Below are 25,854 nucleotides of genomic sequence, written 5' to 3' on the forward strand. Positions count from 1 at the left end.
AAATACCCGATGGTAGCGAACACCATTTTTGTCAAAAGCTCTCGCGAAGAAAGAAGGCGCATTCTAAGGTCCAGATGTAGTCGTCCTATATTGACTTCCAAGCTTGCAAGATATGGTGTAACGATAAATTTAAGCCCCTTGAAGTTACACAAATACCAAGGTACTTTCAAGAATCTCAAAACTAAAGGCTGTTATGAAAATGCGGAGGGAATCTGGGGAAGAGATGAAGATTGTGGAGAAAGGCGTTCGCGAATTTAGCCTATTTTGCTGACGCTACGGCTACCTGCAGCTATCATTTAGATCAATGGCAAATTACTCTCATACCCCTTAGATTCTGTAATAGATTCTACCCATTCCACTATAGAATCCACCATATAATCCAAGGGGCACGAGAATAACTAGATGCCATTTGACGGGTAGCCTACAAGACTAATTTGCCATTAGGTCACATACTCCCAACTGATAAGCATAACAGCACACCATTCCTTTCCTAGTTTCCGTATACCAAAAAAAAAAAGGGAAAAACAAAACAAAACCAACATCAATATCAACAGCAACAGCAACATAAAACAGACATGACAAGCTCAAGCCCCTCTCCAAAAAAAAAACATACAGACAGAGATTAAATTAACATCTTGGCTTGAGCTGACCAGCCGTTCCTCTCTCTATTCTCAGATCTCAGACCCGGAATTCCGTGTTTCGGTCCGACGGTATGACACCTTAAGTGTCAATATCGATATATTGAATGAATTTAGAACTTCGGTTTGTTGTTTATTAGTAGATTGATAAGCGAGAAGATATCTAAAATCAGAACTGGAGACGAGACGAGAAGACTTGAGATTCTGCAATGTCACTAGTCAAATCAAACCATACGTTCTGTAGTTTACTGACAAGATTATCTCAGTTATGTTTAAGGAATGAGGCAACGAATTTATGAGAGGAAACATGGAAAAAAGACGATATATGGATGGGAATGAACATGGTAGGAACTAGGTACTTGAAGCTCGAATAATATTCAATAGCTCGCTTGTTAATTTCGTAGAGAAATCATGGTGGTTTCTAATCTAATTTCCACGCTATACATAGGTATCTGTGCTATGTGATATAGCCATCAACACAGCTGGTTCTCAGCTAGACACGTCAAATCCAAGTACCTGTCTATTTACCAGTCGCAAACAAGAACATACCACTCATCTAGAACCCATCGACCTTAATTTCACTCTCCTTCTCCCCCCTCAATCTCTCTTGGTTATGTGTTACCCACCAAGCATGCGTCGCATCCTTACCGATGAAATTTCCCTCCCCATCCATCTCATCCCACGGTTTGGGGGCTAGAATATAATGAATATTTTTTACTTTGTCGTCCCTCCAGATTTGAGGATGGACATTTTCCCATTTCAACGTTTTGAGGGCGTTATAAATATAAGGAAGTGGTACCCATCGATTATTGAAGAGATCCGAGAGGAGAGATTGATCTGCAAAATCCATATTGATTGCGGCGTCTGAGGAAAGATGATCAAGAATGGCGTTGTATACGCCAGAAGAAGGATTGACGACTACAAGACCGCCGTTCATGAAACCGAGAGGAGAGGTATTGGGGGGTGGTCCAGTGGTTTGTGCAACTTCCGGCGTGTTGTGTTGAGAGGTGAATGCGCAGTTTTCTGGAACCCTGAAGGAATGTTAGTATATTTGTAGATGTGGCTTCAGAGAAAATGGATAAATTGGAGGGTGAACATACCAATCGGCAGGATAATGTTTCTTCTTCAGTGGATTACAAACACATGCATGACCCGCGGCAAAAACTCTCTGTCCCTTCCCCGCCACCTCCGGCGCATCGAGTTCTAATTCCATCAACTCGTCCATATTTTGTAGGACCAACATATCGCTATCGAGTTGTACAACGCGCTCATATTCGATTAAACTAAAAGGGGCGAGTTTCGACCAGCAGTCGTAGAAGCGAGGGTCATTGGAATAATCTTTTCCGCCATTCTTTGGGAGGAGATATTCGATGCGCTGTTTGGGGATCCCACGGGCTTCGAGAGCGGCGTGGCCTTCCGGGGGAAAGGCATCGGTGTAGAGGGCTACGAGGGGATATTTGGAGTTGTGCTTTTTGAGGGAGTAGTCGAGGGTGAGAAGGCCGGAGAGGTAGGCGGTGTTGGTTATGAGGGTTGTCCAGACTGAGGAGCAGGTCTTGTCAGTTGAGTCATTTTTACGCGATGGGTAGATGTGCCGCGTCTTGAACGGAACAGAATAACATACCCTTCCTGGATTCGGTAACTCGTTCGGAGGAAGTCATTTTCCTGAAATGTTATTTAGCTTCGAGGAGTGTGGAGGATTAAATGCGAGATGTATTGATTATGCAGTAGTATCGGAGGGGTACATATATGAGAATTAATCAAGAGAGAGTAAGCACAGCTTAAGCATTCAATGATAGATAACAAACAACTTTTTCGTCAAGACAAAGAAGGACACAGGAAGTGAGTAGCCTTTAGTAATAGTTGAAAAGTAGCTATATGGTAGAAGAGAAGAGAAGAGAAGAAGAAAGGTGTGCTTGGACTACTGGCTCAGAATTGGCCGAAAGGGAACCGATTCGCAGCATCTTTAAATATCCCAACATCAGCCAAACCTCCAACATACGAAACACTTTGCCATGGATGATGGGACTGGTGGACTCGTCCGCACCCCAATTGCCAAGATGTGAACGCGTCCATTGATGCTTCCAACCTCGATGGATTGCAAGGAGAAAGAGAAGTGCAGCATTCTAATTGAAGCATTTTACCCACAAATCGATGTTTGAAGAGAAGAATCTGAAGTTTGGAAAGGGCAATCAACTTACAACTTGTATGATACTGGAGTCTCACGATGATCGAAATTCATCCGACGGAGTTTCGAGATGTTGAAAATCCCCCACTTTGAATTCCCATCTGCCCCTCACTGCACACAGCACCAGTGGACTTTCGGGGCCGCTTTATTATTATGTCTGTCCTCACATATCAGACCTCGCACCTCGTACCTCGTACCTTGTCCTTCCGTGCATCGGTTCGTTCCTGTTGTGATCAAGCTTTTCATCATGGCGGCTTATCGAGCCAACCAATACCATGTATGCAGATTATCAAGAGCCATCGATAAGACAGGGAGACAGACAGAGAGCGTCGAAGGAAGAAAAAAACACATTCACATTCACATTCACATTCACAGCTCCCTCCGACTTCGCCCAACGAATCTTCAAACCGTTGCCATTCCCACTCCCTGCTCCACCCATGTTGGCAGTTCAACTCGTCATCCATCCATCCAAACGCATTGGACATGATCTATTAATAAGCTGGTGACCGATAGGTATGCTACGAAGTGCAGGTATTGTATTATCAATCGAAAATAACGGCGATCCAAGACCCTTGCTGTGCGACATAGCAAATCGAGAATATCCTGCCTTGCAATTACAAGCTACCGTTTGACAACCAAGCAAGCAACACGCAAGCAAGCTCAATCGATCTGCTGCTCGCGAAAGCTTACTCGCATCTCGGCTGCGTCTCTCTGTCTTGTCGTTGGGGACTCCATTGTGAATTTCAGACGAACGTCAGACAAGACCAGACAAGACTTAATGTTTGCAACAGACTCGCGCATTGGTGACCAGTTAGCCTATATAGGCAATCGAAATGGCTACGAGTGAGTCTGCCACCATGTCGCGGCTGCAAACAGGAGGGAATATTACCGATGGCGGGGAGAAAGTGGCAGAGAAGAAGAGAGAGGCAAAGAATTATAGAGGATTTGTGGCGGGTGTGTTTTCGGGAGTTTCGAAGCTTACTGGTATGACAATTTACAATTCGATGTTTCCTTGCTTGCGAATTTAGACGCTGTTTATATTTTGGAGAGAAAATGCTGGGCCATTTGTGAATTGCAAATTGAATTGTCAATCGGGATTGCTATCTATCTTATAATAAAGAAAAAAAAAGAAAAAAAAGCTAACTATATACCATCAACAGTTGGACATCCATTCGACACCATAAAAGTCCGTCTCCAAACCTCCACATCATCCCAATTCAACGGACCACTCCAATGTCTTCTCCTCACCATCCGCAACGAAGGCTTCACCGGTCTCTACAAAGGTGCCACTCCCCCTTTAGTAGGCTGGATGTTCATGGATAGCATAATGCTCGGGTCCCTAACCTTCTACCGCAAACTCCTCCACCAAACCCTCTTTTCCCCCTCCCGCATGGCCGCCACCCCATCAAGTCTTGCGCGTCCCGATAATTCTCTGACACCCTCTCAAATCCACAAACTGCCCACTATAGGCCACGCCCTCGCCGGTGTCATGGCAGGCGCAACCGTAAGTTTCATTGCAGCCCCTGTCGAACACCTGAAAGCACGTCTACAAATCCAATACTCGAGTAAGAAATCCGAACGTCTATACAGCGGTCCCATCGATTGCGCACGTAAAATTTACCGATTTCACGGTATCCCAGGCCTTTACCATGGCCTTTCTGCTACACTTTTCTTCCGTTCCTTTTTCTTCTTTTGGTGGGGTTCTTACGACGTTTTCACACGTCTGTTGTCCGAAAAAACACAACTGAGTACCCCCGCCGTTAATTTCTGGGCCGGCGGTCTCTCGGCACAGGTTTTCTGGATGACGAGTTACCCGAGTGATGTAGTCAAACAAAGAATTATGACGGATCCACTAGCCGGTGGATTGGGAGATGGGGTGCGCAGATTTCCCAATTGGAAAAGTGCGGCGAAGGAGGTGTATAGGGAGAGCGGTTGGAAAGGGTATTGGAGAGGCTTCTTACCCTGTTTCTTGAGGGCTTTCCCCGCGAACGCGGTTGCGCTAGTCGCGTTTGAGGGCGTTATGAGGGCGTTGCCTTGATGTGTATGCTCATACGCAGCTGCATATGTTGTCCAGTGACGAGGATTCCAGGGGTTAGGAAAGTCGTAGGAAAGAGTGTAAGATATTGTATAGCGAGAGATGGAAAGCATGCATGTATGGCGTTAGGAATTACATATCTATTTTGCGGGAGATAGACAGACATCATCTCCAATCAACTAGAGGAACCGGAGGGAAGTTCATTCATCCCCATAATGATTTATATGAGAGGTGTGGTATATGAGATGCATAGATGGAAGATAGGAAAGAATACTGGTAGAAACATGCTTGGAAGCATGGCAGCATAGCGACATATACGGATAGGTCAGATGGATATACGCCTTACATCTTACTTTCCATCTATCTATCTATCTATCGCTCGACAAACACAAATAAAGTGTCACTGTCTAGCGCAGTCGTGCAGTGCAACAGTACAAATTAGCGTTGGCAGAACTAGAATGAGAAGGAGGTGTTAGAAGGAGATGTGGGAAGGAGATGTGAGAAATAGAAGTAGATGCAACTCAACTCAAATCAATCCAAAATCAAATCAAGATTATCGACAGGAGCAATTAACCGTTCTTCACACTGCATCTACAGCCTAGTAATATACGAAGGTATTGATTATTCATGGCTTTGACTTCATGATATGAAATGAAACAGAACGGGATACAACAGATTGACTACCTGAAATATACACATGTTGATGGCGAGACGGCGAGAAGAAATCTAGACTCCATGATATATGCCCTCTGTCTCCGCGTGTAGAAGAAAAGGAGGACGGGAAGGCGATGTCGATTTCAAATCGGGGAAGAACATATCACGAACCATAAAATATATCCGAGAGATTTGGATGGTTATGTGTTTCATTTCTCTATTAATCAATCACTCGCTTCGTATCATATCTCAATCTTCCACCTTCGCTTCAACTGCCGAATACTCCCACACTACCCTCCGTCCGATATCATCCTCCTGCATGCGCAGTGACATGCATACTCCAAACGTTCTCTTTATCCCCTACTACGTATCCCCCTTCCCCTCAATAGAATCTAGAATGAAACCAACAACCGCCAGAGTGAAGCGAGGTCAACCAACTAATTGCATGAAAAATTCAAAAACATATCCCATCCCCAAGTTCGTTTCTCTCATTCCAATCAGTCAATACCCATCCTTGAAATATTAGATTAAACTCCCTTTGTTCTCTCCATCCTCCTCTCCATGCAATTGTAACTCCCTCCACTGTCGTTCAACATCGTATAAAGGCAGAGCTGTGAATTGTGCGCATTGTATATCCTCGAGTGAAGAGAAACAATTGGAGAAGATGATGCCGCCAGCTGTCTGATCAAGAGAGAAGTCGTGTATGAACAGCTAATTGATGCGGATCGCGTCTCCAATAGATCAATACGCTTGTTGTATTATACAAGCCATCTTATATTCGAAAATTCGACGAAAAATCTCTCATCGGCCCTCGAATCAAATAATTAAGAAAAGAAAGAAAAAAGAAAAAAGCGTGTTAAAGAAGTGTGTGGGTATTTTGGCGAAAAGAAATTTGCTCCATATGCGGTGTAAGATGGAGCTTTTGTCTGGCGTCGCTGGGACGTCTCATAAAAAGACCAGAATCAGATGCGGTTGAATATTTTCAAGGCGGACTAATATTCACCGCAGCAGATGGTCGTAGTTATATTAACGGGGGTTCTGTGCTGCTCAGATAGAGAGGGGTCATGCTTTTTCTGGGGGGAATCTTGAAGGCTTGGCTCCGAACAGACAGAGGTTAATTATCAAAGGATCAGCTTTTGAAGATTTCTCTGTATGATCATGTCTTGTACGGAGCTCATTGTGACCTTGAGGAGATCGGTATCGGTGGCGTTTGTAAAATGGCCATAAACTTCGCGTCCAGGGCTTCGGTTCAGAGCAATAAACTTGTCCATAAAGTATTTCGAGGTTTGTTGCCAGCTTGTAGTATCTCCCTGGAAATCGGAGAAACCAAACTTGGTAATCGGGCTGTGACCGATCTTTGCTTTAAACAAGTCGATCTTGTTCAAGAAGAGGATCAATGCGGAGTGTTTGAACCAATGAGAGTTAGCAATCGACTCCCAAAGCATTAAAGCTTCTTGCATTTGATTCTGTAAAAGTGTTAGTCAACATTTGATATATAATGGTTTGCGGCTGAGGGATACTTACTCCATCCTTGTCTTCAGCTAGACACTGATCATAGCCACTGATGGCAACTAGGAATAGCAATGCATTGACATTCTCGAAGCAATGTATCCATTTCTTTCGTTCCGATCTTTGCCCTCCAACGTCGAACATTCTGTACTGCAATGAGCCCAGATCAAAGTGTGTTTCGGTGATACCGGTGGTTCTTAGTCTGGCACGAAGAACATCTTGATCGGTTGGGACGAATTCCTTGCTGAAGAGACGGTCTAAGTCCTCGAAGAAACTAAGACACAGCATATTAGAAGTGTATATTTCGCAGGATTGAAAGAGCAACTTACTAGCCTAAATTATCATGCAGAGCAAACTCATTTCCTCTCTCAACAGTCTTCTGGATACCTGAGTCTGCCCACATATCTTTGAATGCCTTAAGATATTCGAGAGGAATTGGTTCGCATGGTCTAAGGTCCTTTTCTTCTGTAATCATTGGAAGGTATTGCTGCAAATGAAGTAATTAGTCAATGTTCTGGGATATCGATCGCAAGATTGAAAGCGGATTTGAGGGCAAACCTACTTTGGTGTTTTCGTGTTCGAAGGGAGTATTGAAATCATTCATGGCCTCCACTGTCATTCTCAAGCCATCCAAGATGTTGTGAAAGATAATAATGCGCCATTCTTCCTTTTCAGTCTTTGAGAAACCTTTATCGGTATAAATAAGTCTCATCTGTTTGAGAATTGTTGACTTTCCAGATTCTCCAGCACCTGCAGACCATAATAATTAGTATATGCCATCTTCATGTCGAGAGCGTGAAGCTCGAAATAGTATGATTGATTGATTGTCGTGCTGATGAATTGTGGAGGGCGCGACAACTTACCCAATAATAACAATTTTACTTGTCGCTGCATAACCTTCTCATCTCTGTGGATAAGAGCGTCTATCTCTTTGGACCTCTTGGCCTCGACATCCTCCCTGCTGCCGAAACACATCATGAAGGGCCAAAATTAATACGAAAACTTCAAGAAAGCGAGAAAAGAATCTCAGTTGTTGCCAGAATAATTCTGGTAGCTGGAGAGCGCTCCAAAGGTCAGGGCAGAAGAGAGATTGAGTTTCAGTAGAATGGGATAGGATGGAATAGGATCGGGATGGGCTGGGCAAGCTATTGGTAACGTTGTGGAATTAATTAATTCGCCGCTGCTACCAGGCAAAAGTAAGTTAATAAGTTCGATCCAGGTTAGTTCTCCTGCAGAACTAGTGCCAAATGTCAAGCGTCAAGTGCTGAAGAGCGTTGAATTTTCTTCTTCAAAGGAACGAGCGTTGGATTCGGTATAGTTAATGGTTCGTCGATTTTAAATTTCTTCGGGGAAGGACGCTGTTGATAAGACCAGGACGGGCGGCTTTGACGGATAGCTTATGCGAGCAAAGCGATGGATCTGGGCTGGAACTCGCTCGGGAGATTAGGACGATTTGAAGATTGAATGGGACCTGTTTACCCAGTCATAAGCAGGTGTTCGGAAGAAAATGCAAGGGAGACCGGCAGAGCAGCAAGACTAACAGTGTTGGTGATTTGAAATACCTACCGGGGACCAGTTTAATGAGATAGACTTTGGGTTGTCGATCCCATTGAACTTTTACTTTTGTACGTACAGGACTCGTAGGGCCAGGACAACCACTGCGACTGCTTCTTCTCCCGCGGTGCAGGACGGACGGTAGGATTGATGATACGCTGGCGTGGCGTGGGATGGGTTTGGGTTTTGGGGTTAAAGTTCGCAGGTTGCCGTTCGATTGGGTGTGAATTTGGATATGGAGTCGGATTGAATCGTGTAATGGCTCCCTCCACAAAAAAGAAAGTTGCAGTGGGTGTGGGTACTGGTGAATATTAATATCCTCGACCGAGTGAATCAGACAATGTGACCCAAATAAACGGTCGTTTTATGTTTCAATTGAATTGGACGATGTGTTTGAGGGGCTTCTCGTGAAATTGGGGTGATGGTGATGGTGATGGTGACGGTGATGGTGAATGGAAGGAGGAGAGGCAATGAGGGAAAGCGAGAAGAGGAACGATCCCCAATGTCGAGGCCGGATGTGACAAAAATGACCCCAGGCAAAAGGCTAAGGTTGTCGACCTCTTAATGAGCATGGAAAGAAAAAACAACCGCAGATTATTGGCTTACACGCATTGACGCAGGCGTACGGCAAAAATGAGAAATGAGAGAGGGAAAAGGAAAAGGAAAAGCGAAAAGCGAAAAAAGAAAAGACGATTGTTATACGTTTCGTTGTATGCACCTGGGCCATCAGTAGTATTTCTAAGCTCAATCTGATATATTCACCTGCCTAGGTGGTAGATATGCAAGATCAATACGAGCGAGAGATTCAAAGCAAAGCGTCTAGATGGATGATTATCCGTTCAACACCTCTCGCTCTATTCGCGCGCGATTGTTGGTTTCTATTTTAATGTCCAATACTGATGATCAATCGATCCATTTGAGTGCGTCGACGCTGCTTGACCAGCTTCCCGCGAATCTTCCATTCCATTCATGTGTGTGCATGGAAACATATTCAAGTGTACTAGCATCCCAGCGTCCCAGCGTCCCTATTATGCCCATTGCATCGTGTATCTCCAGCCTCTAGGGCTCAGAATCAAAAGATGTGTAATACCTAGCCATGCACCAAACCACTAATGAGACGGTGGTGTGGATGTGTGTGGCAGATGCTGACGATATGGGCAACGCCGTGTTGCCTTGCCTCGCTATCGATTGTAACCTCAGACGGTCGGCCGTTTTAGTACGAATGTCTCAAAATCTTCACACAAGGATAACGAGGACATCTGAACTCAAACATATAACCACATGGAAACGGTCGTTCCATATGCTACTGATGCATGAAAGTAAGGCATGTGCAGGGAAGCAACGTGGAAACGTACAGTAGTAGATTAAGAAGGTTGTCAAATGCAGTCCCGAAATCTTGAAACTTTGGTTCATATGAGGTGAAAGGGGCGCTAGGGGGTCCACGCCCTCGTGGCGGCAACCAATAAACACAGTGTGCCGTGTGGGTGATAAATGTTAATGGTCCGTTAGAGGAGATGGAAAGATCAGAGAACGACACGACAGCGAGAACAGACGGATGAGCATCAAACGTCGAGCGATGCTATATTTCTAGGATTGCCTAGCCATCTATATTCAGAAAGGTAGACAGGCACTGGGCAGTGTTTTGCAAGGTTTTTACATATATTGGCCGCTCACTGATTTAGAATGCTGAATGGAGATGTATGTTGCCATGTAGTGTAACCGTCATCTGGAGAATTTTAAGGCACTTTAAGAAAGGTGTTTCTTGTCATCTTCCCTCGCCTCACTCGTACATATGAGAGGTGTGATGCTCAAATATGTCCTCGCAAAGCGTGCCTATATGTGGATTAAAAGATGGTCGTTCAGGGGCTGTAAACCGGATGGCGAGAATGGCTGGATGGCGCAGTCCGATTGATACTACCGCACTAAGCACCAGGCCAAGGATGAGCTATACAAGGTCTATCTGCAATACCTGACAGACGGAGTAGGAAAAGCATGGTCGGAATGGTGAGAAAATAGGTGCCACATCGCTATCAACCGCACGAGATCGAAAGGGATTGGATACTTTTAGCCTATAGCATAGCATAACGGAAGCTCCATTTATCGATCTGTCACAAACACGAATAAGCATGGAAACCCTCTTGTCAAAGTGCAACGTTGAAAGGGGGGAGTAATCACACAGAGTCATACATAAAGTAAGAGGCAATGTGCTAAGGCCCTTAGAAGGAGAGTAGCTGCGTTGGGCACTTTAGTCGGAAATCTTACAATATACGCACTCCCTCCCGTCCGGTACTGAGATAAGTTAAAGTTTGCTAATGCAGAAATGATGCAGTAGGTACGGTCCGTCAATAGTCTTTCAAGATCCCCCCATCCCTCCCCCCTTCTCACTCCTGAAACGAACCACTCTCATTTATCCCTCAATGTCTAGACGAACAATAAGCAAGGATCCCGCGGCCATCTTCCGGTTGGGTAGTTTGGTTCGTCCTTCTCCAGAGTATTTTTATCTGACTAACAGCATTCAACCAATCCAGGATTCAATGGTTCAAGGATACAAGTCCACATGGTCGTCATTATCACACTCTCGCAAGTAGGTGACTACCAGGCACCCCCCCCCCCCCCCTAAAGCCTCTTCCTTCACTTGATTCTGATTTTTGGCCCCATCTTTCATCGCCGAGATTTTCAAGGATCAAGACTCAATTTGGAGAGTCGAGTACTGCTGAACCCTTTAATTTACGGCGTGCATATACCTCCCCAGCAGTCATATAAATGCATTAGCGAGTTCCAAATTGCCATTCAGATTGGATTATGGGGAAGGAAAAACTCGTGATTTGGCTCTCTGCGCATACCAAGCTAGTACATATTGGGCAAAGTGGCTCTAGCTTAGTCCAAATTTGGCCAAAAGCATCAATCTAACAGAGGCTAACTTCTTCGAGAGCATCACGAGATTTGGTCCAATCACATCAAGCTTGTGGATCTCACGTCGATTGAGGTGCATGGTGGGGTAAGAAATATTTGGGTGCGGCCGCGGTCATATCAACAAGGAGGAAAAAACTCTTCAAGATCATTAAGGTTATTTAGATATTTTTGACAGCCAGCGGGTCCAGTACTTGTTGCTACTTGCAAATTTCTACCGTTGCCACATCTTTTTCAGTCACTTGTTAAAAGAACCATTTGTACCTGTAATCTAAGGATTCTAAGAAGATAACCGAGCCCCATTCATTCACTCCAAGTCTCCATCAAGCAAAGATCTCATCTTCCTCTCCTCAATATATTTCGTACTCGTTTCTTGAAGCCCCTCACTACTTCTCCGCGATACAACCTTCCTCTCTTATCAAATCGATTCTCCTCTAAACTCATAGCAAAGATGTCTGAGATCACCCACCCCACTATCAAGGGTATGTCTGAGTATTTTCATTCTATTCCTCTGTTTTTCCCTGATATCGGAGTGTTCTACGAAGGACATGATCGCAATGCTATCTCAAGTGAGACACATCCCTGGGGGGAGGCATGCCATATTACCCGACATTCAAATGGGCACTGTCTGACTAATGCTTCGCCTCTTTGGCTTGCATTTGATGTCGCCCCGATTACGACATCTGCGAAAAAACGTGCAACATTCGGCAATATGCAAGAACGTACCCGAAGCTAATAAGACAATCACAGATGGCTGGTTCCGCGAAATCTCCGAGATGTGGCCTGGACAGGCAATGACCCTCAAGGTCAAGAACGTCCTTCACCACGAGAAGAGCAAATATCAAGATGTTTTGATCTTCGAATCTACCGATTATGGCACCGTCTTGGTCCTCGACAACGTCATCCAATGCACTGAGCGCGATGAGTTCTCATACCAAGAGATGATCACTCACTTGGCTATGAACTCTCACCCAAACCCAAAGAAGGTCTTGGTTATTGGTGGAGGAGATGGAGGTGTCTTGCGTGAGGTTGTCAAGCACGACTGTGTGGAGGAAGCTATTCTCTGCGACATCGATGAGGTGGGTTGCTGAAATCGAAATTTGTGGCTCTTTTTCTTGTTGACATTGTGAAAATAGGCTGTCATTCGTCTTTCCAAGAAATATCTCCCTGGAATGGCTATCAGCTACCAACATCCTAAGGTCAAGACTCACATCGGTGATGGATTCAAGTTTTTGGATGACTACAAGAACGAATTTGATGTTATTATCACCGATTCCTCCGACCCAGAGGGACCTGCTGAAAGCTTGTTCCAAAAGCCATACTTTGAGTTGCTATTCGGTGCTCTTAAGGAGGGTGGCGTCATTACCACACAAGGTTGTATGTTTCCTTTCTCTGTGCTTACACTTCTAGTGCTGTGTGTAGTAGCGATGGGCAAATGACATTCGCTTTTTACTTCTCCTATATATTAACTCCATATCTCAATTCTTTTCAAGGCCATGAATGCTAATATATCATCTATAGCCGAGAACCAATGGCTCCACCTCCCATTGATTACCAAGCTCAAGAAGGACTGCAAGGAAGTTTTCCCTAACGTCGAATACGCCTATACTACCATTCCTACCTACCCATCTGGCCAAATTGGATTCATGGTCTGCTGCAAGGACGCCAACCGCGATCTCAGCAAGCCACTCCGCAAATGGTCCCCAGAAGAGGAAGAGAAGTTGTGCCGTTACTACAACGCTGCTATTCACGAGGCCAGCTTTGTTTTGCCAACTTTCGCCCGTGCTGCCTTGAAGTAAGGTGTCGATCCGGCTTGACTCTCTTCGCGCTGAAGAGACAGAACTTTAGGCATACATGATTAAATATGTGTGGAGATAGTTTGTTCGGAGCTAGCTAATGATCTGCGGATCTCATACCTTTAGCTAGGAAATATCATACCCAAAATGAATAAATGACAACACGAGCAAGATCATCCTTTCTCCCTTGATTGAGGCAGTATGACTGTAGAAGAACCGCATCATTTGATTTTATTTGACTAATGGCCAATGACGAAGAGAATTCTATCGTTAGCTGTAATATCCGACTGATCTTCATCTGTAAATTGCGAACACCTTGTTTCCACGTGTGTTCCCCTGAATTAAAGAATGGACAGGGCTGGAAATGGTAGCCACTAGATATTTCGATGTTGCTAAGTGCACGTCCCACGCGGAATACTTTAGCCGATATTTGCCATCAACGCCGCAGGACAGTCAACCCACTTCGAGCTCCAATGAATTCTTGTGCTCGGCGGGGAATCAATACGAAATACACATCGCGGTATCATGATCAGGACTGCTCTAAGATATCTACCCAAGCTCACCTCAGTACAAACAATTTCCATTCCAAAGCAAGCTACACGTAACATGTCTCAATTGCTTAAGAAACCAGTCAAAATCGCCTTGATACAACTGGCTAGTGGTTCGTCCTTCCATGCCTAGTCATTGACGAGCTATATCATGATACACCACAGGAGACTAATCCATTCACAACAGGCTCTGATAAATCTCAGAATCTTGCACATGCCCGCGAAAAGGTCCTTGAAGCTGCATCAGCCGGTGCAAAAATCATTGTACTGCCCGAGTGTTTTAACTCTCCTTACGGTACTCAATATTTCCCCAAATATGCGGATACTCTCCTACCTTCTCCCCCCACTTCTGAGCAATCGCCTTCATTCCACGCTCTCAGTGCGATGGCCGCGGAGACAAAGACGTATCTCGTAGGCGGTAGCATTCCAGAATACTCTCCCACTACCAAAAACCATTACAATACCTCGTTAACATTCTCCCCATCCGGTGAATTGTTGGCTACCCATCGAAAAGTTCATCTTTTTGATATCGATATTCCAGGGAAGATTACATTCAGAGAATCGGAGGTTCTTTCCCCAGGTAATCATGTTACTATGATTGATCTGCCAGAATACGGTAAGATAGCAGTGGCCATTTGCTATGATGTTCGATTCCCAGAGTTAGCTATGATTGCTGCGCGAAAGGGATGTTTTGCCTTGATATATCCTGGCGCCTTCAATACCACAACAGGTCCTCTACATTGGAGATTACAAGGGCAGGCAAGAGCTATGGACAATCAGATATACGTGGCTTTGTGCAGCCCTGCTAGAGATGAAACTGCCAGTTACCATGCTTGGGGGCACAGTTTGGTTGTTGATCCAATGGCACAGGTGCTTGTTGAAGCCGAGGAGAAAGAGGAAATCGTTTATGCTGAGTTGAATGGAGAAAAAATTGAAGAGACCAGAAAGGGAATCCCGATACAGACTCAGAGAAGGTTTGATATATACAAAGACGTCAGCGAAGACTTCAAGAATGGAGATGAAAAGTAATAGGGCCACAAATATCAATATATCTCATGTTCATGGGATGCAGTGCATACCGTTCTTCTGACCACAGTGATAACCTGTAGTTGACTGCAAGAAACAAGTATGAATGACTGTTGGCTACGTTCATCATATGCAACGATTTGAGAAGGGCCTGAAAAAACAAACATTATAAACTAGCAAGTTGAGATAGGATTTCATATGAAAGCAATTACTCAGCGAACTTCAAGGCGTTCCCAGTTCAATGCCATGGGTGCTAATGATGATTGAGTAACAAGTGTTGCCATACCCAAACGGAAGGTACAAGTTGCGCTTAGTTTGTAGATGCTTTCGAAATCCTATTTTATGGCAATACCCCAATTGCTCCTTCCTATCATATTTTATCTCTGATTGATCTTCAATCCAATTTATACAGCTTCACACTCGTTAATATCCATCAAAATCAACTCATTACACTCATTTACTTGCATTCATTTTATCACAAACATCCTATAACATTCATTACCTCATGTACCTTTAGATTACCACACATTCAACGACCAATGGACTCCCCGTCCGTTGGGCCGGCTGAAGTATCTGTCATTGGCCGCAGAAGAAGATCTTCTGCACAGAGTACTAGTTTTGAATACCCTACTAATTGTCGCGTTGAGGAGGATATCCTCTCTCGCATTCGTGCACTCGTTTTGTCCCGTAATACAAGCCGCCCCCCTCGAACCCCTCACCCATCTGACGAGCGTAACCCCCCGCGATACGAAAACAGAGCTTTTGGAAGCCTCGACGACTATATCGGCCCTCAAAAGCCTGCAAGAGGTACAAGATCTGATTCTGGATTCTTGGGCGTAGAGCCATATGCCTGTAACTTTCGGGGCTCTGACGGTAGCATGGATATCGACGTCCCACCTCTTCAAAAAACTCGACAAAACTCGAACCCTAGTGTGTCTCCGAAACGTACATCTAGATTACGAGGCTCGAGCTCTGCAAACGATCTTCGCATCGACGGCGGTGCTACTGATGTTGACCCTTCCATTGACTCAAAGCTGCTTAAGTCAACATCTACGCCAAAGAAAAAGTATTTTACGCTTCCTAGATTGGTAGTACGAGATATCAAAGAGCCTGACAAGCCCAGCGGTACCAAAATCGCAGTTGGATCCTGCATGCCACCATTGAAGAATATCTACCACAAGGTTCCTACCGAAGATACATCTGATCAAGATGTCAATTCGACTTGTTCGCATTGTGAGCAGCCAGCCAATCCAAAATGTCCGGAACCTGCAGTAGCCGATGCAAAGTTATCCAGATTCTCCACACTTCCCCAATCTCCTCCAGAAGAAGTGAAGGGCCAACCAGAAATCGTCTGTTCCCCAACATGTCCTCCAAATTGCCAAGAACACTACGTCTATCATCCACTACCGAACACCATGTCTACGGGAGATCAGCTCAAGATTGACATAAGGTTGGCCGAAGAAGAAATTGCCAACCTTGACTTTGCACTCAACGATATCAAAGCTCATGAGGCTTTAGGGCAACCCTTGGGTTACAAATCCAAATCACGCGAATCTCGTGTCCAAGATGATATGAAATCAGAGTCTTCCTTCAGAACGGCGACGATCACAAATCCAAGAGACACTGAAGGATCTCCACCTCCAACCCGGGGAAGCAGTGTCAGCTCGGTTGACGCATTTCCTCATGTTTTGACCAGTGAGATGGCTGTTGACGAACTAGTTCCAGGACCACTTTCTTCGGCGGTCGTCACCAATTTCAGCTTGCCAGGGCCTAAAGCTAAAGGTAGTGTTTCTATATCTAAGGATGAGACGCGACAAGCTGTGCCTCCCAAACGAGGTCGATCTCCCTCCATTGGATCTATTCGAGCTAAACCAAAAACACCTTCATTACTTTCTGGAGCATCTAGAAATTCTGTCCGCCACTCCTTGCTCAAAACATCCCTAGCCACAGGTACGCCAGTAGACACTGGGCTACCAGTTTCACCAGTCTTAACGTCTGTAACATTAGCATCCAATAGTGTGCCAGAAAGGGTTGCTTCGCCACAGCAGATTGCCACGCCGAGCTTGGGAACAAAAATACCGCTAGAACCCATACTAGCAGACCTTGCTGCTGCGGCTAGTCTCTCTTCGATGAACCCTAAGAATGAGAAAGATGGCGATGCAAACTCCTCTGAGATGCCATCGCATGACAGATTTGTTATAGAAGAGATATCGCCTTCATGTATCAAGCTAGGCTATATTGATAAGTCAAGTCCATCAGTACCTTTATTGACTGCTGTTGTAACCGTTCCCAAGAAACCAGAGCCAGCGGAGAACATCAAAGATACTTCTAGTAACAAACCCAATATTCCTGAACGTAATGAAGCTCGTACGAAGGTCCTTACAGATCAGAAGTCTGTTGAAGAAATACAGCGACAAGATGCCTCTGAAGCCTTTCCGTCTATCGATCCTCTAAATGCATCTTATTGGGGCTTTGTCCCCGCAGTCAGAGACGCCGTTCAAGATGCAGTCAAGGTAGCAGTTCGTAATGCTATACAAGACATTGTAGTACCACCTGGGATTGAAAAGGCCGAGGCGTCTGATGCATACAGAATGCTTGTTGCTGATTCCCTTGCTGAAGCAGCTAAAACTGCCGATGAATATCTTCGACGGGATTCGTTATGGACCCAAGTGCCTGAATCGGCTCCTGATTCAGCCCCCGAATCCTACTTTGATGACAAGTCGGCTCAGATATCAAGAATCGACTTTTCTCCGACCAGGGAAGAGGTGCCTAAATCTCAAGTCCTTGCAGCAAATTCGGGCGAAATGGAAGACATACCACTTGGCTCGACTAGCGGAAACAGGAGACATGAATCCTCAAAAGCTACCACCACTATCTATGATGCTATACCTCCACGGGACTCTTCAAAGAATCGTGCTCAGGTATCTAAGAATGGGACCGCAGATGCATCTGCTACATCTTCGAAAAAGGATGATTCAAGGCGACGTGGATCAAATGGAGCCTTGATGTCAGTCGCAGATTCTACCAACAACACTACTTCTGATGACAGGACAATGAATAGCAAGAATACTGTTCACTGGCTCAAAGAGCTACTGAGCAGTAATGATGCATACGCACCTAGACTGACCGCCTTACCACCACGGTCTCGGCGTGCCGAAGCTCTAAGTGGGTCTAGTGGTCGCCAAAGATCATTCACGGCGCCAGCAGTGCCTGTAGCGGAAATTTTCCTTGGCGCTACACCAAGCCCTCTTGAGACGAAGCCGAAAATTACTTTTGCTGATCCGAAAGACAAGGGAGCGGCTGTTGCAGCAACTTTCACAAGGACTATCAACGATCTTGAAAAACTTCTCAACGAAGCACTATCGATTGCGAAACAAGCTGCGGAGAGAAATGACGACAACAGTGTCCCAAATATTCTCAATAACGCAGCTGCAATTTTGAAAGGTGGTCGCCAATTCATGGATTGTGGGAAAACTTCTTTCTCCCAGAAAGCTCGTAGGAAACCTAGAGCAGAAGTATTGTCAAGCGTTGAAAGTTTGCCAAGTGCTCACGAAAGTGCTCGCAGTTATTCTGGAACAAGCACAGAAGGCAATACCGACGATGATGAGTTTACCGATGACGAAATCATAACCCAGGCACCTGCCTCGGATATTGTTATTGAGGCGCCGGTGGAAAGGCAAGAATACCTTAAGATAATCGATCCTAGCCTTGATATACCCGACCAAGCTTTTAGAGGACGCGAGCGAAGTGCAACTTGGGATAGTTCTAGAGCTTTACATGCTTTGGATATCCCGGGCGATCCAAAAAAACAGCGAGCACTAACACAGCGTCACAGTATACCAAGGCAAAGCACTGCGGGAGTTTCGCCATCATCTGAGTCCAATAGAGTCCATTCTAATCCAGTTTATGGCAATCTTGAGGTACGGCATATATTAACCTACACTACAAATTTTATCATAAAATATTTCTAGTCAAAGTATACTAATTAGAGCAGAAACCATCAAGAACAACCACATCGGGCGGCTTTGGCTGGCAAGACATATCTGAGCATCCTACGATCTACCAATCTCCTAGTCTTTTGCGTTCCCAGAGTGGCGAAGAGGTGCGTCCTGGAAAACAACTCTATGAAGAGGATACAACCACACTCGCAAAACTTCCAGTCACTACACTTCGTGGTAAATCTTCGGTCTCAAATAGTCTTGATGGCTCACATCCCTCTGAGACGGTTGATTTTCAGACCGGATTTCATCATGAATACATTATGCAACATGTCGAAGGAAGAGGTGGACTAGCTCAAAGTCAACCACGGAGTCGATTGAGAAGTCGAGCTCAGACACAATATCGGCAAGTCGCACAAGGTGGTGAGATTGGAGAAGCGAGAGAAGGTTCTGGGGGTGAAGAAGATAGAGATAAAGTAGTAGAACTACGAGAACAACGCCCAGCCTTGAACCGGGATGGTTCAAACCGTTCAGCGAACATTAACACGAATATGAGCCATCATTTCTTCAATCTCAAAGGGAAAAGGCATGTCAGTCTGAAAGAGCATAAAGGATTCAGTCTGGCAAGAACCCACAAGCGCAGACCTATCGCCAGAGATTGGTCTCCATCTCGAAAGAGATTTACGGCTGTTATAACGTGTTTCAGTACGTTCCTCATTGGGCTTGTAATTGGGATTTATGCGGGCGAGGTCCCTTCGATTCAATATTCGATTGTGGACCTGCACCATTTCACGGTTCTTGGAAACGTTTTCTTTTTCATAGGTCTTGCTATTCCGACAACTTTCTTTTGGCCGCTTCCACTCTTACACGGCCGAAAACCTTATATTCTTGGTTCAATGTCACTTGCCATGCCGCTGCTTTTCCCTCAAGCTCTGGCTGTTGGTGCAACTCGAAATCCAGAACTGGCTGGTTGGAGAATTGGCTTGCTTCTGTCTCGATCGTTCATGGGATTTATACTTGGGTTTGCTAACATGAACTTTTTGTCCACTTTGATGGATCTCTTTGGCGCGTCACTTCAAAGTGCTAATCCACATCAGGAATACGTCGATGAAAGTGATGTCAGACGTCATGGCGGGGGCATGGGCCTTTGGTTGGGAATATGGACCTGGTGTTATGTTGGGTCTATTGGAGTTGGATTCTTGCTTGGCGCAATCATTATCAACTTCTTGACGCCTGCTTGGGGCTTCTACATCAGTGTTGCCATCCTTGCTCTAGTCTTGGTTCTGAATGTCGTTGCTCCCGAAGTTCGACGTTCTGCTTTTAGAAGATCTGTTACCGAAGTAAGGAAAGATGATCAGGTTTCTAGAAGATTAGCAAAAGGCGAGGTGAAAATGCACAGAGTTCATACCGGACCCAAGTGGTGGGGCGAGGAATTTCATCATGGTGTGTTGTTGACGAAGAGTATGATGCGTCAGCCGGGATTTTTGGTTTTAGCATTCTACCAGGCGTGGATTTATGGTCAGATTATTTTGATCATGATTGTAAGTCATGGTACAAATCTCCGAAATAAAGACTTTTGCTAACACGTGTTAGCTTCTCGGTTCACTGACTTCGAAATACTATAAATTTAAATCTCCATACGTTGGGGCAAGCGTGGCATCAATTCCGCTTGGTGCACTCCTCTCTGTTCCGTTCCAAAAAGCAGGAGTCTTCAGTCGAGAACGTAAAGAAGGGATAGAAAGTGATGATGATACCTTGAAGAAAAAGAAAATATCATTATCATCTCATTTCGTTCGACGCTCAATTTTCGTTATACTTCTTCCATTCGTGGGCCTAGCTTATACACTTTCATCCACTGGACCACCCGTTCCATTTATGTTGCCTATCATATGGGCTGCTGCAATTGGTTTCCTCTCGAACCTTGCAGTCGCTGAATGTAACGGTATCATTATGGAAACTTTCGATACCTCAGATCTTCAGCCTGGTATGACTGGGCGACCAAGAAGCGGGAGTAAATCTGGAAAAGTAACAAATTACTCTTGTTTTCCACGCGTGTGTGCTGCCTTTGGAATTACGCAAGGAATAGGCTTCTGTATTGCAGCGATGGCAAGTGGCATTGGAGGAGTTGCACAACGACATCTAGGCCAACAGGCCGCTACGGGCGTTATGTGTGGTGTTTTACTGATTCTTTCCGTTCTTCTCATCTGTGTTCTCGCACGGTTTCAAGATGTACAAATTATTCCGGAATCGAAGACTGGCGAGATGGAACGCTACCAGGCATTGAAGAGGGAGCAATACATTCAAGGGAACACAGGAAATGGCGTGGATGACGAATGGAGACCCATTATCATTGGGAACCCTACACATATCATGCGCAGAATGAGCGTATTAGAAATGGGTAGTATGACGAGGTGGACCGAGATTCGAAATAAAAATCGATTGGTGGATGAAAAGAGTTTGGAGGCCAGACATGCAAATTTGAATACGTTAGTTCAGGTAGAGAAGAAGTTGAAGGAGAAGAGAAAACACGTTGTTGAGACAGTGAGGAGGAGTTTGAGTGGGAGTAGAGATGGCGGGGATGATGCTAGAGAGTACAGTTATGAGGAGAAGGTCACGACTCGTAATTTGGTACCAGGCGGAGGTGTTGGGGGGTACGGTGATGAGAGGATGGATTTTAGAGATGATAGAATGGGAAAGTTTATGGGGAATAGTGGGAGAGAGAGTCGAGGTGGAGATGTGAGAGAGAGGGTGGTGCAGGAGAAGGAAGTTACAACAACGCAGAGGGGTCAGCCGATCCTGCTGGGCGAATTGAGCGGGTTGACAGAAATTGATTTGGGGGTACCAGAAGCAGGGAATGCTGAAGTGGAGGAACAAGGGGAGATAGATAAGGGTCGTAGGAGTAGAGGGGAAACAAGAGATGGCGCAAGAGATAGAGATAGAGATAGGGACAGAGAGGGTTATGATCCGAGGTTGAGGAGAGGTACAGTGGTCGGTAACAGGGGGGATATCATTGGGGAGTCGATGAAGTGAGGGTAATGGTTAAAATAGGATTAGAATTAGGGTCGGTAAAATTGAAAGGTTAGAGCACAGAGTGAGGAGTGATAGGGGGGAAGTTGGGAGTAGTTAGATTGATTAGGCAAATTGAAATCGAATATTCTTAGGGGGCTAAGATTGGATGAGGTGATTTGTGTGATGCGGAAAGTGAAAAAAAAAAAATGATAGAAGTGAAAATTGAGATGATTTGATGAAGTAATGTTGTGGCTCAGCGAGATGACTTGTGCACAATCGAGTAAGTGGTTGGAGTGCATTGGGATGATGTAAAATCACGTATGAATAGAGAATTCTTTCAGATGATAATTGATATGATACATGGTGAGATCGATAGATTTTCTAGAAGCGGTTGTGGGGCGAGCCCTGGAGGAAGTTTTCATATGTATTCCTTAGGGAAGCTATATAGGAAACAAAAGACTATCTGTCGTGATTGGATTCGAATGGTAGTTTCTTAGATTATTGATTGGGTGTGTACACATCACACGAGCGGGAGGGAAGATTGGAGACCTTTTTATAGCTGTCAAGTAACTTCTTACTATTATTTAATTAATTATTTCTATCTGTTTGTATACAGTATTTATCTATAGTGGTGATCTACCTACCCATCTGGACATATACGGTTTTATGCGTGTATATGTGCCTCTAATACTGTCAATATAACTCCTCGCTATGCAAATGCTTCAAAAATATCACACTGGTATATCTCCAACTCAAACTCATACGTAGTGCATCACACAAATGCAAAAGCATGATCTCATCTCGAGACCATCAATATATGCATGTATGTATGTATGATCATGGCGCATTTATCATGTCGTTTCCTCCTTTTTTTATTTCCATCAATCCAGCCGTTTTCATGCAAGTCATTCCCAGCTTAGATTCTCGTACGTGGCCCACTCAAGCACTTGGACTAAATTTACTCATCTTCCTCACTCTCGCTCCGTACAGAAAAAATAGCACGGGCGCGGGCATCATAACCACGCATGCAAAAGCCAATACACTCGTTGCCCACGCCACTCCCAATCCATTAAACATATACTGCGCAAAGAGCGGGAATCCACCGCCCGCAAAACTTCGCAGGAACGTATTAGCGGCGATGGCCGAATTTGCGTGCCACATGTAGACATCGATGATGTAATTCAAGCCCTGCAAGAAAATCATCAAGATACCCCACCCGATGAAGATACCCGAGATGACCTGTGGAACCCAGGTGATGTTGGGGTTGGAGGTCCAGGCAAACCAGAAGAGTCCGATGGGGAGGATTATGGAACCGAGGATCATGGGGGGGAGACGTTCTTCGGGGATGACCTTGCCGTGTTTTTCGAACTTGCGCGCGAAGCGGGTCTTGGTGACCCAGGAAATGGTTCCGGCGCCGAGGAGGACTCCGATGAGGATTCCGATGAAGGGGAGGGCGCTGAGGCCGGGGGCCCAGCCGCGCGACTGTTGGAAGGAGATGGGGTAGGCTTCGAAGAAGAGGTAGAGAATGCCGTAGATGAGGGCCATGTAGAGGGTGATGAGGAGGAGAATCGGTTCTTGAAAGAGCATGATGAAGGGGCGGAGGAGATAGGTTTGTAAGATTGTGTGGGGGGTGAGTTTGAGCTGGAGTTGAGGTTAGTGGTTTGATCGGCTTCAGGGTCTAGGGGCATTTCGGGGAAAGAAGAGAAAGGTTGTGTGGAAAGGGTGGAAAGAGAGAGAAGATTACTCACTTCATCAGCTTTGCTATGAATTGCCCAGTTCTTCGTTTCAAATCTCAGTTTTGCAGCCCGCTGTTGAAGAATCTTTGGATGAGAAGACTCGGGCACAAAGATTAGACCTATCGTTCCGAAACCGGCAGCGAGAATCATCGTGATCCAAGCAGTCCATCTCCAACCCAAATGCGATTGAGTGATAAAGTTACCCCCAATTGGTCCCGCAATTGGACCGATAAAAGTTGCCGCGGCGAAAACGCAAACCGCAACACCTCGATCGACCGGGCCGAAGAAGTCCGCTAATGCTCCCCCGATAATCGCTAATGGAGCGGAAGCAAAGACTCCACCGAGGAATCGACAAACCATGATAGTTGCGAGGTTTTGTGCTACAGCGACGGGGATTTGGAAAATGGCGAAACAGGCGTAGCCGAAGAAGAGGGGAACTTTTCTGCCAAAGAGTTCGGATCCCGGTCCCCATATCTGAGTTGTGTTAGTTCTGTCATCTCAAACCAACAGTCTCAACTTGGTGACGAAGAAGTCAAAGGGATCAAATAACATACCAAAGGACCAACACCAAAACCCAGCACAAACAATGACGTCCCTAAGACAGCAACTTCTTCTGAAACATCATACAACTCCGCAACTACAATCGTAGCCGTACTAAAAACACTCGACGCGAAAGTAACGACAAAAGTCATCAAGCCCAAGATGACAGTTATGATCCATTTCTTTTTCGTATTCCAATTCATCGGATTCTCAGGATCGTCCGGTCCATCCCAAGTTATCAGATTCGGATCTTGTTCTTCCTTCTCCCTTTCTAATCTCAACGCATCTTCCTTTTCCCTCTCGCCTTGTGCTTCCACGTCGACATCATCCTTTGCCAAAGTCGTTGTTTGACTGCTTCCTAGCACCTCTCCATCGACGCCCTGTCCGGGAAAGGGCTCCGTGTCGATACTATCGCTATCGTTCCACTTCCCCTCATTCACATTCCCATGCTCCTTCGATGCTCTACCGGTATCCATTCTGGAATTCGGTATGAATATATCCGCCTCAGTGTCCGACTTCGTGCCGACAATATTGTTCGAGTGATCCCGATCAATCTCCGTTTCTAAATTCGATCTGGAGATATCTTCAAACCCTGTACTAGACTCAATCCTCGTGCTGCGATGCTCCTCCATCTCAAAAAGGGGATATCTCGCGCCCGGGGGCAACCGGATCTATTTATTACTTATGGGAGTCTTGAGGAAAGCGGGTGTGCGGGTCCTGGATGAGGTCTACAAGGGATGTGCATACAAATATGGACTACTCGTATATCCTGCAACTTCTGAGATTCTTATCACAGAAGATCGGAGTGTGGATACAATGTAAAGAGAGCCCTGTAAACTTAGTTCTTGAGGGATTCTAAGGGTCGTTCGGCCCTATGTTTAGGCAGCTGTGCGATTGAAAGTTATATGCAGAGAAGTGTGAGAAATCAAAGCTGGGGGATGTGTTCGATGAAATTACAGGATTATATACACAATGCTGAAAACCAGCCATATATTGCTTGTTCTAACCCCACTGTGATGATGAAAAAGTTCTCAAAAAGTAATCATATATTTGTAAACACGGAGATAAAGGTACAATTCTCGGGCCCGGGTTTGCTGATTTGCTTGGAAATCGTTGTTTAAAGGGCGCGCGTCCACGGAGATACCGCACATATCACCCGCTGATATATAAAGTAGACATGATATAAGAGCCGACTAATATACGGAATTTGCAAACCCAGTATTCCTGACAGCGGGTATGCAAAGCGGTAAGGAAACCCGGCTTGTGAATCAACAACGAAAGGTTCCAAGCCACGAATGCGGTGGGAGCCGCAAGTTCTTGGAGTCAATAAGGATGATATTTTGAGGATTGTCAAGGCCATGCCCTGTCAAGGGTGGGGAGGTGGAGCTCTTTCACTAGGGATCTTTTCATCGTTGAGATGCCGTTACCCGTGCGCGGCTTTAACAAGACAGACACTAGACAGGCAGCGGAACGATCGGCTGATAGAATAACGGTTCGGTTGGAGACTTCAGATGAACACACAAATCGACATGTGCAGATTTCGTGGGACCTGAGTATTATCAACCAACACTTGTTGGGCGCACACTATAACGCCATTTTCCTATCAAATACAGTAAGCAGTTCATAGTCATTCTTGCACGATTCCAAAGTAAAATCAAAATCGAATGTCCATCGCAATATCAATATCCGGTACCATTGTTGTCGATATCAACTCGTAGCATGCATGGCATGAGAGAATACTTACATAGTACATTCGGGGAATAACCCCTTTATACC

General features: G+C 45.3%; 7 protein-coding genes across 9 annotated transcripts; 4 read left to right on the forward strand and 3 right to left on the reverse strand.

Moving 5' to 3' along the window:
• Positions 1 to 998: 998 nt before the first annotated feature.
• Positions 999 to 2,909, reverse strand: BCIN_14g01710 (hypothetical protein). The gene is made up of 4 exons (XM_024697039.1): positions 2,837 to 2,909; positions 2,260 to 2,599; positions 1,739 to 2,177; positions 999 to 1,669 (listed from the first exon to the last, which is right to left on the reverse strand). Exons 2-4 carry the CDS (start codon positions 2,294 to 2,296, stop codon positions 1,195 to 1,197), a joined length of 951 nt encoding a protein of 316 aa, XP_024552853.1. The 5' UTR covers positions 2,297 to 2,599; positions 2,837 to 2,909; the 3' UTR covers positions 999 to 1,194.
• A 297-nt stretch (positions 2,910 to 3,206) lies between these two features.
• On the forward strand, positions 3,207 to 5,414 carry BCIN_14g01720 (hypothetical protein). The gene is made up of 2 exons (XM_001552754.2): positions 3,207 to 3,807; positions 3,984 to 5,414. Exons 1-2 carry the CDS (start codon positions 3,657 to 3,659, stop codon positions 4,859 to 4,861), a joined length of 1,029 nt encoding a protein of 342 aa, XP_001552804.2. The 5' UTR covers positions 3,207 to 3,656; the 3' UTR covers positions 4,862 to 5,414.
• Positions 5,415 to 5,709: 295 nt separating this feature from the next.
• Positions 5,710 to 9,204, reverse strand: Bcg2. 2 transcript variants are annotated; one of them, XM_024697040.1, is made up of 6 exons: positions 8,588 to 9,204; positions 7,885 to 8,492; positions 7,584 to 7,771; positions 7,351 to 7,508; positions 7,037 to 7,295; positions 5,710 to 6,978 (listed from the first exon to the last, which is right to left on the reverse strand). In XM_024697040.1, the coding sequence occupies exons 2-6, from the start codon at positions 7,997 to 7,999 to the stop codon at positions 6,634 to 6,636; spliced, it is 1,065 nt and encodes a 354-aa protein (XP_024552855.1). In that variant the 5' UTR covers positions 8,000 to 8,492; positions 8,588 to 9,204; the 3' UTR covers positions 5,710 to 6,633. The 2 variants fall into 2 exon arrangements, with proteins under 2 accessions (XP_024552855.1, XP_024552854.1); XM_024697041.1 differs by having other exon boundaries at positions 8,563 to 9,204.
• A 2,454-nt stretch (positions 9,205 to 11,658) lies between these two features.
• BCIN_14g01740 (hypothetical protein) lies at positions 11,659 to 13,454 on the forward strand. Of its 2 annotated transcripts, none has more exons than XM_024697043.1 (4): positions 11,659 to 11,967; positions 12,236 to 12,564; positions 12,622 to 12,862; positions 13,007 to 13,454. In XM_024697043.1, exons 1-4 carry the CDS (start codon positions 11,937 to 11,939, stop codon positions 13,282 to 13,284), a joined length of 879 nt encoding a protein of 292 aa, XP_024552857.1. In that variant the 5' UTR covers positions 11,659 to 11,936; the 3' UTR covers positions 13,285 to 13,454. The 2 variants fall into 2 exon arrangements, with proteins under 2 accessions (XP_024552857.1, XP_024552856.1); XM_024697042.1 differs by having other exon boundaries at positions 12,622 to 12,859.
• Positions 13,455 to 13,770: 316 nt separating this feature from the next.
• On the forward strand, positions 13,771 to 14,900 carry Bcnit3. Its single transcript, XM_024697044.1, has 2 exons — positions 13,771 to 13,942; positions 14,017 to 14,900. The coding sequence occupies exons 1-2, from the start codon at positions 13,888 to 13,890 to the stop codon at positions 14,856 to 14,858; spliced, it is 897 nt and encodes a 298-aa protein (XP_024552858.1). The 5' UTR covers positions 13,771 to 13,887; the 3' UTR covers positions 14,859 to 14,900.
• A 462-nt stretch (positions 14,901 to 15,362) lies between these two features.
• BCIN_14g01760 (hypothetical protein) lies at positions 15,363 to 21,961 on the forward strand. Its single transcript, XM_001552750.2, has 3 exons — positions 15,363 to 18,775; positions 18,850 to 20,334; positions 20,387 to 21,961. Exons 1-3 carry the CDS (start codon positions 15,395 to 15,397, stop codon positions 21,821 to 21,823), a joined length of 6,303 nt encoding a protein of 2,100 aa, XP_001552800.2. The 5' UTR covers positions 15,363 to 15,394; the 3' UTR covers positions 21,824 to 21,961.
• A 413-nt stretch (positions 21,962 to 22,374) lies between these two features.
• BCIN_14g01770 (hypothetical protein) lies at positions 22,375 to 25,010 on the reverse strand. The gene is made up of 3 exons (XM_001552749.2): positions 24,093 to 25,010; positions 23,551 to 24,012; positions 22,375 to 23,443 (listed from the first exon to the last, which is right to left on the reverse strand). Exons 1-3 carry the CDS (start codon positions 24,552 to 24,554, stop codon positions 22,742 to 22,744), a joined length of 1,626 nt encoding a protein of 541 aa, XP_001552799.1. The 5' UTR covers positions 24,555 to 25,010; the 3' UTR covers positions 22,375 to 22,741.
• Positions 25,011 to 25,854: the final 844 nt, after the last annotated feature.

Source organism: Botrytis cinerea, chromosome 14, assembly GCF_000143535.2.
Source record: "Botrytis cinerea B05.10 chromosome 14, complete sequence".
Classification (NCBI taxonomy): Eukaryota; Fungi; Ascomycota; class Leotiomycetes; order Helotiales; family Sclerotiniaceae; genus Botrytis; species Botrytis cinerea.

Coding starts and splice junctions, on each gene's coding strand:
- BCIN_14g01760 (XM_001552750.2), top strand. CDS start 15,395: ATGGACTCCCCGTCCGTTGGGCCGGCTGAAGTATCTGTCATTGGCCGC. Junction 18,776..18,849: donor CAGTTTATGGCAATCTTGAG/GTACGGCATATA, acceptor TAATTAGAGCAG/AAACCATCAAGAACAACCAC. Junction 20,335..20,386: donor AGATTATTTTGATCATGATT/GTAAGTCATGGT, acceptor AACACGTGTTAG/CTTCTCGGTTCACTGACTTC.
- Bcnit3 (XM_024697044.1), top strand. CDS start 13,888: ATGTCTCAATTGCTTAAGAAACCAGTCAAAATCGCCTTGATACAACTG. Junction 13,943..14,016: donor CTTGATACAACTGGCTAGTG/GTTCGTCCTTCC, acceptor CATTCACAACAG/GCTCTGATAAATCTCAGAAT.
- BCIN_14g01710 (XM_024697039.1), bottom strand. CDS start 2,296: ATGACTTCCTCCGAACGAGTTACCGAATCCAGGAAGG. Junction 2,178..2,259: donor AGTTACCGAATCCAGGAAGG/GTATGTTATTCT, acceptor CCTGCTCCTCAG/TCTGGACAACCCTCATAACC. Junction 1,670..1,738: donor AAACATTATCCTGCCGATTG/GTATGTTCACCC, acceptor ACATTCCTTCAG/GGTTCCAGAAAACTGCGCAT.
- BCIN_14g01740 (XM_024697043.1), top strand. CDS start 11,937: ATGTCTGAGATCACCCACCCCACTATCAAGG. Junction 11,968..12,235: donor CACCCACCCCACTATCAAGG/GTATGTCTGAGT, acceptor AGACAATCACAG/ATGGCTGGTTCCGCGAAATC. Junction 12,565..12,621: donor TTCTCTGCGACATCGATGAG/GTGGGTTGCTGA, acceptor TTGTGAAAATAG/GCTGTCATTCGTCTTTCCAA.
- Bcg2 (XM_024697040.1), bottom strand. CDS start 7,999: ATGATGTGTTTCGGCAGCAGGGAGGATGTCGAGGCCAAGAGGTCCAAA. Junction 7,772..7,884: donor AGTAAAATTGTTATTATTGG/GTAAGTTGTCGC, acceptor TATGGTCTGCAG/GTGCTGGAGAATCTGGAAAG. Junction 6,979..7,036: donor TAGCTGAAGACAAGGATGGA/GTAAGTATCCCT, acceptor ACACTTTTACAG/AATCAAATGCAAGAAGCTTT.
- BCIN_14g01770 (XM_001552749.2), bottom strand. CDS start 24,554: ATGGATACCGGTAGAGCATCGAAGGAGCATGGGAATGTGAATGAGGGG. Junction 24,013..24,092: donor GTTTTGGTGTTGGTCCTTTG/GTATGTTATTTG, acceptor AACACAACTCAG/ATATGGGGACCGGGATCCGA. Junction 23,444..23,550: donor TTCATAGCAAAGCTGATGAA/GTGAGTAATCTT, acceptor CCTCAACTCCAG/CTCAAACTCACCCCCCACAC.
- BCIN_14g01720 (XM_001552754.2), top strand. CDS start 3,657: ATGGCTACGAGTGAGTCTGCCACCATGTCGCGGCTGCAAACAGGAGGG. Junction 3,808..3,983: donor GGGAGTTTCGAAGCTTACTG/GTATGACAATTT, acceptor TACCATCAACAG/TTGGACATCCATTCGACACC.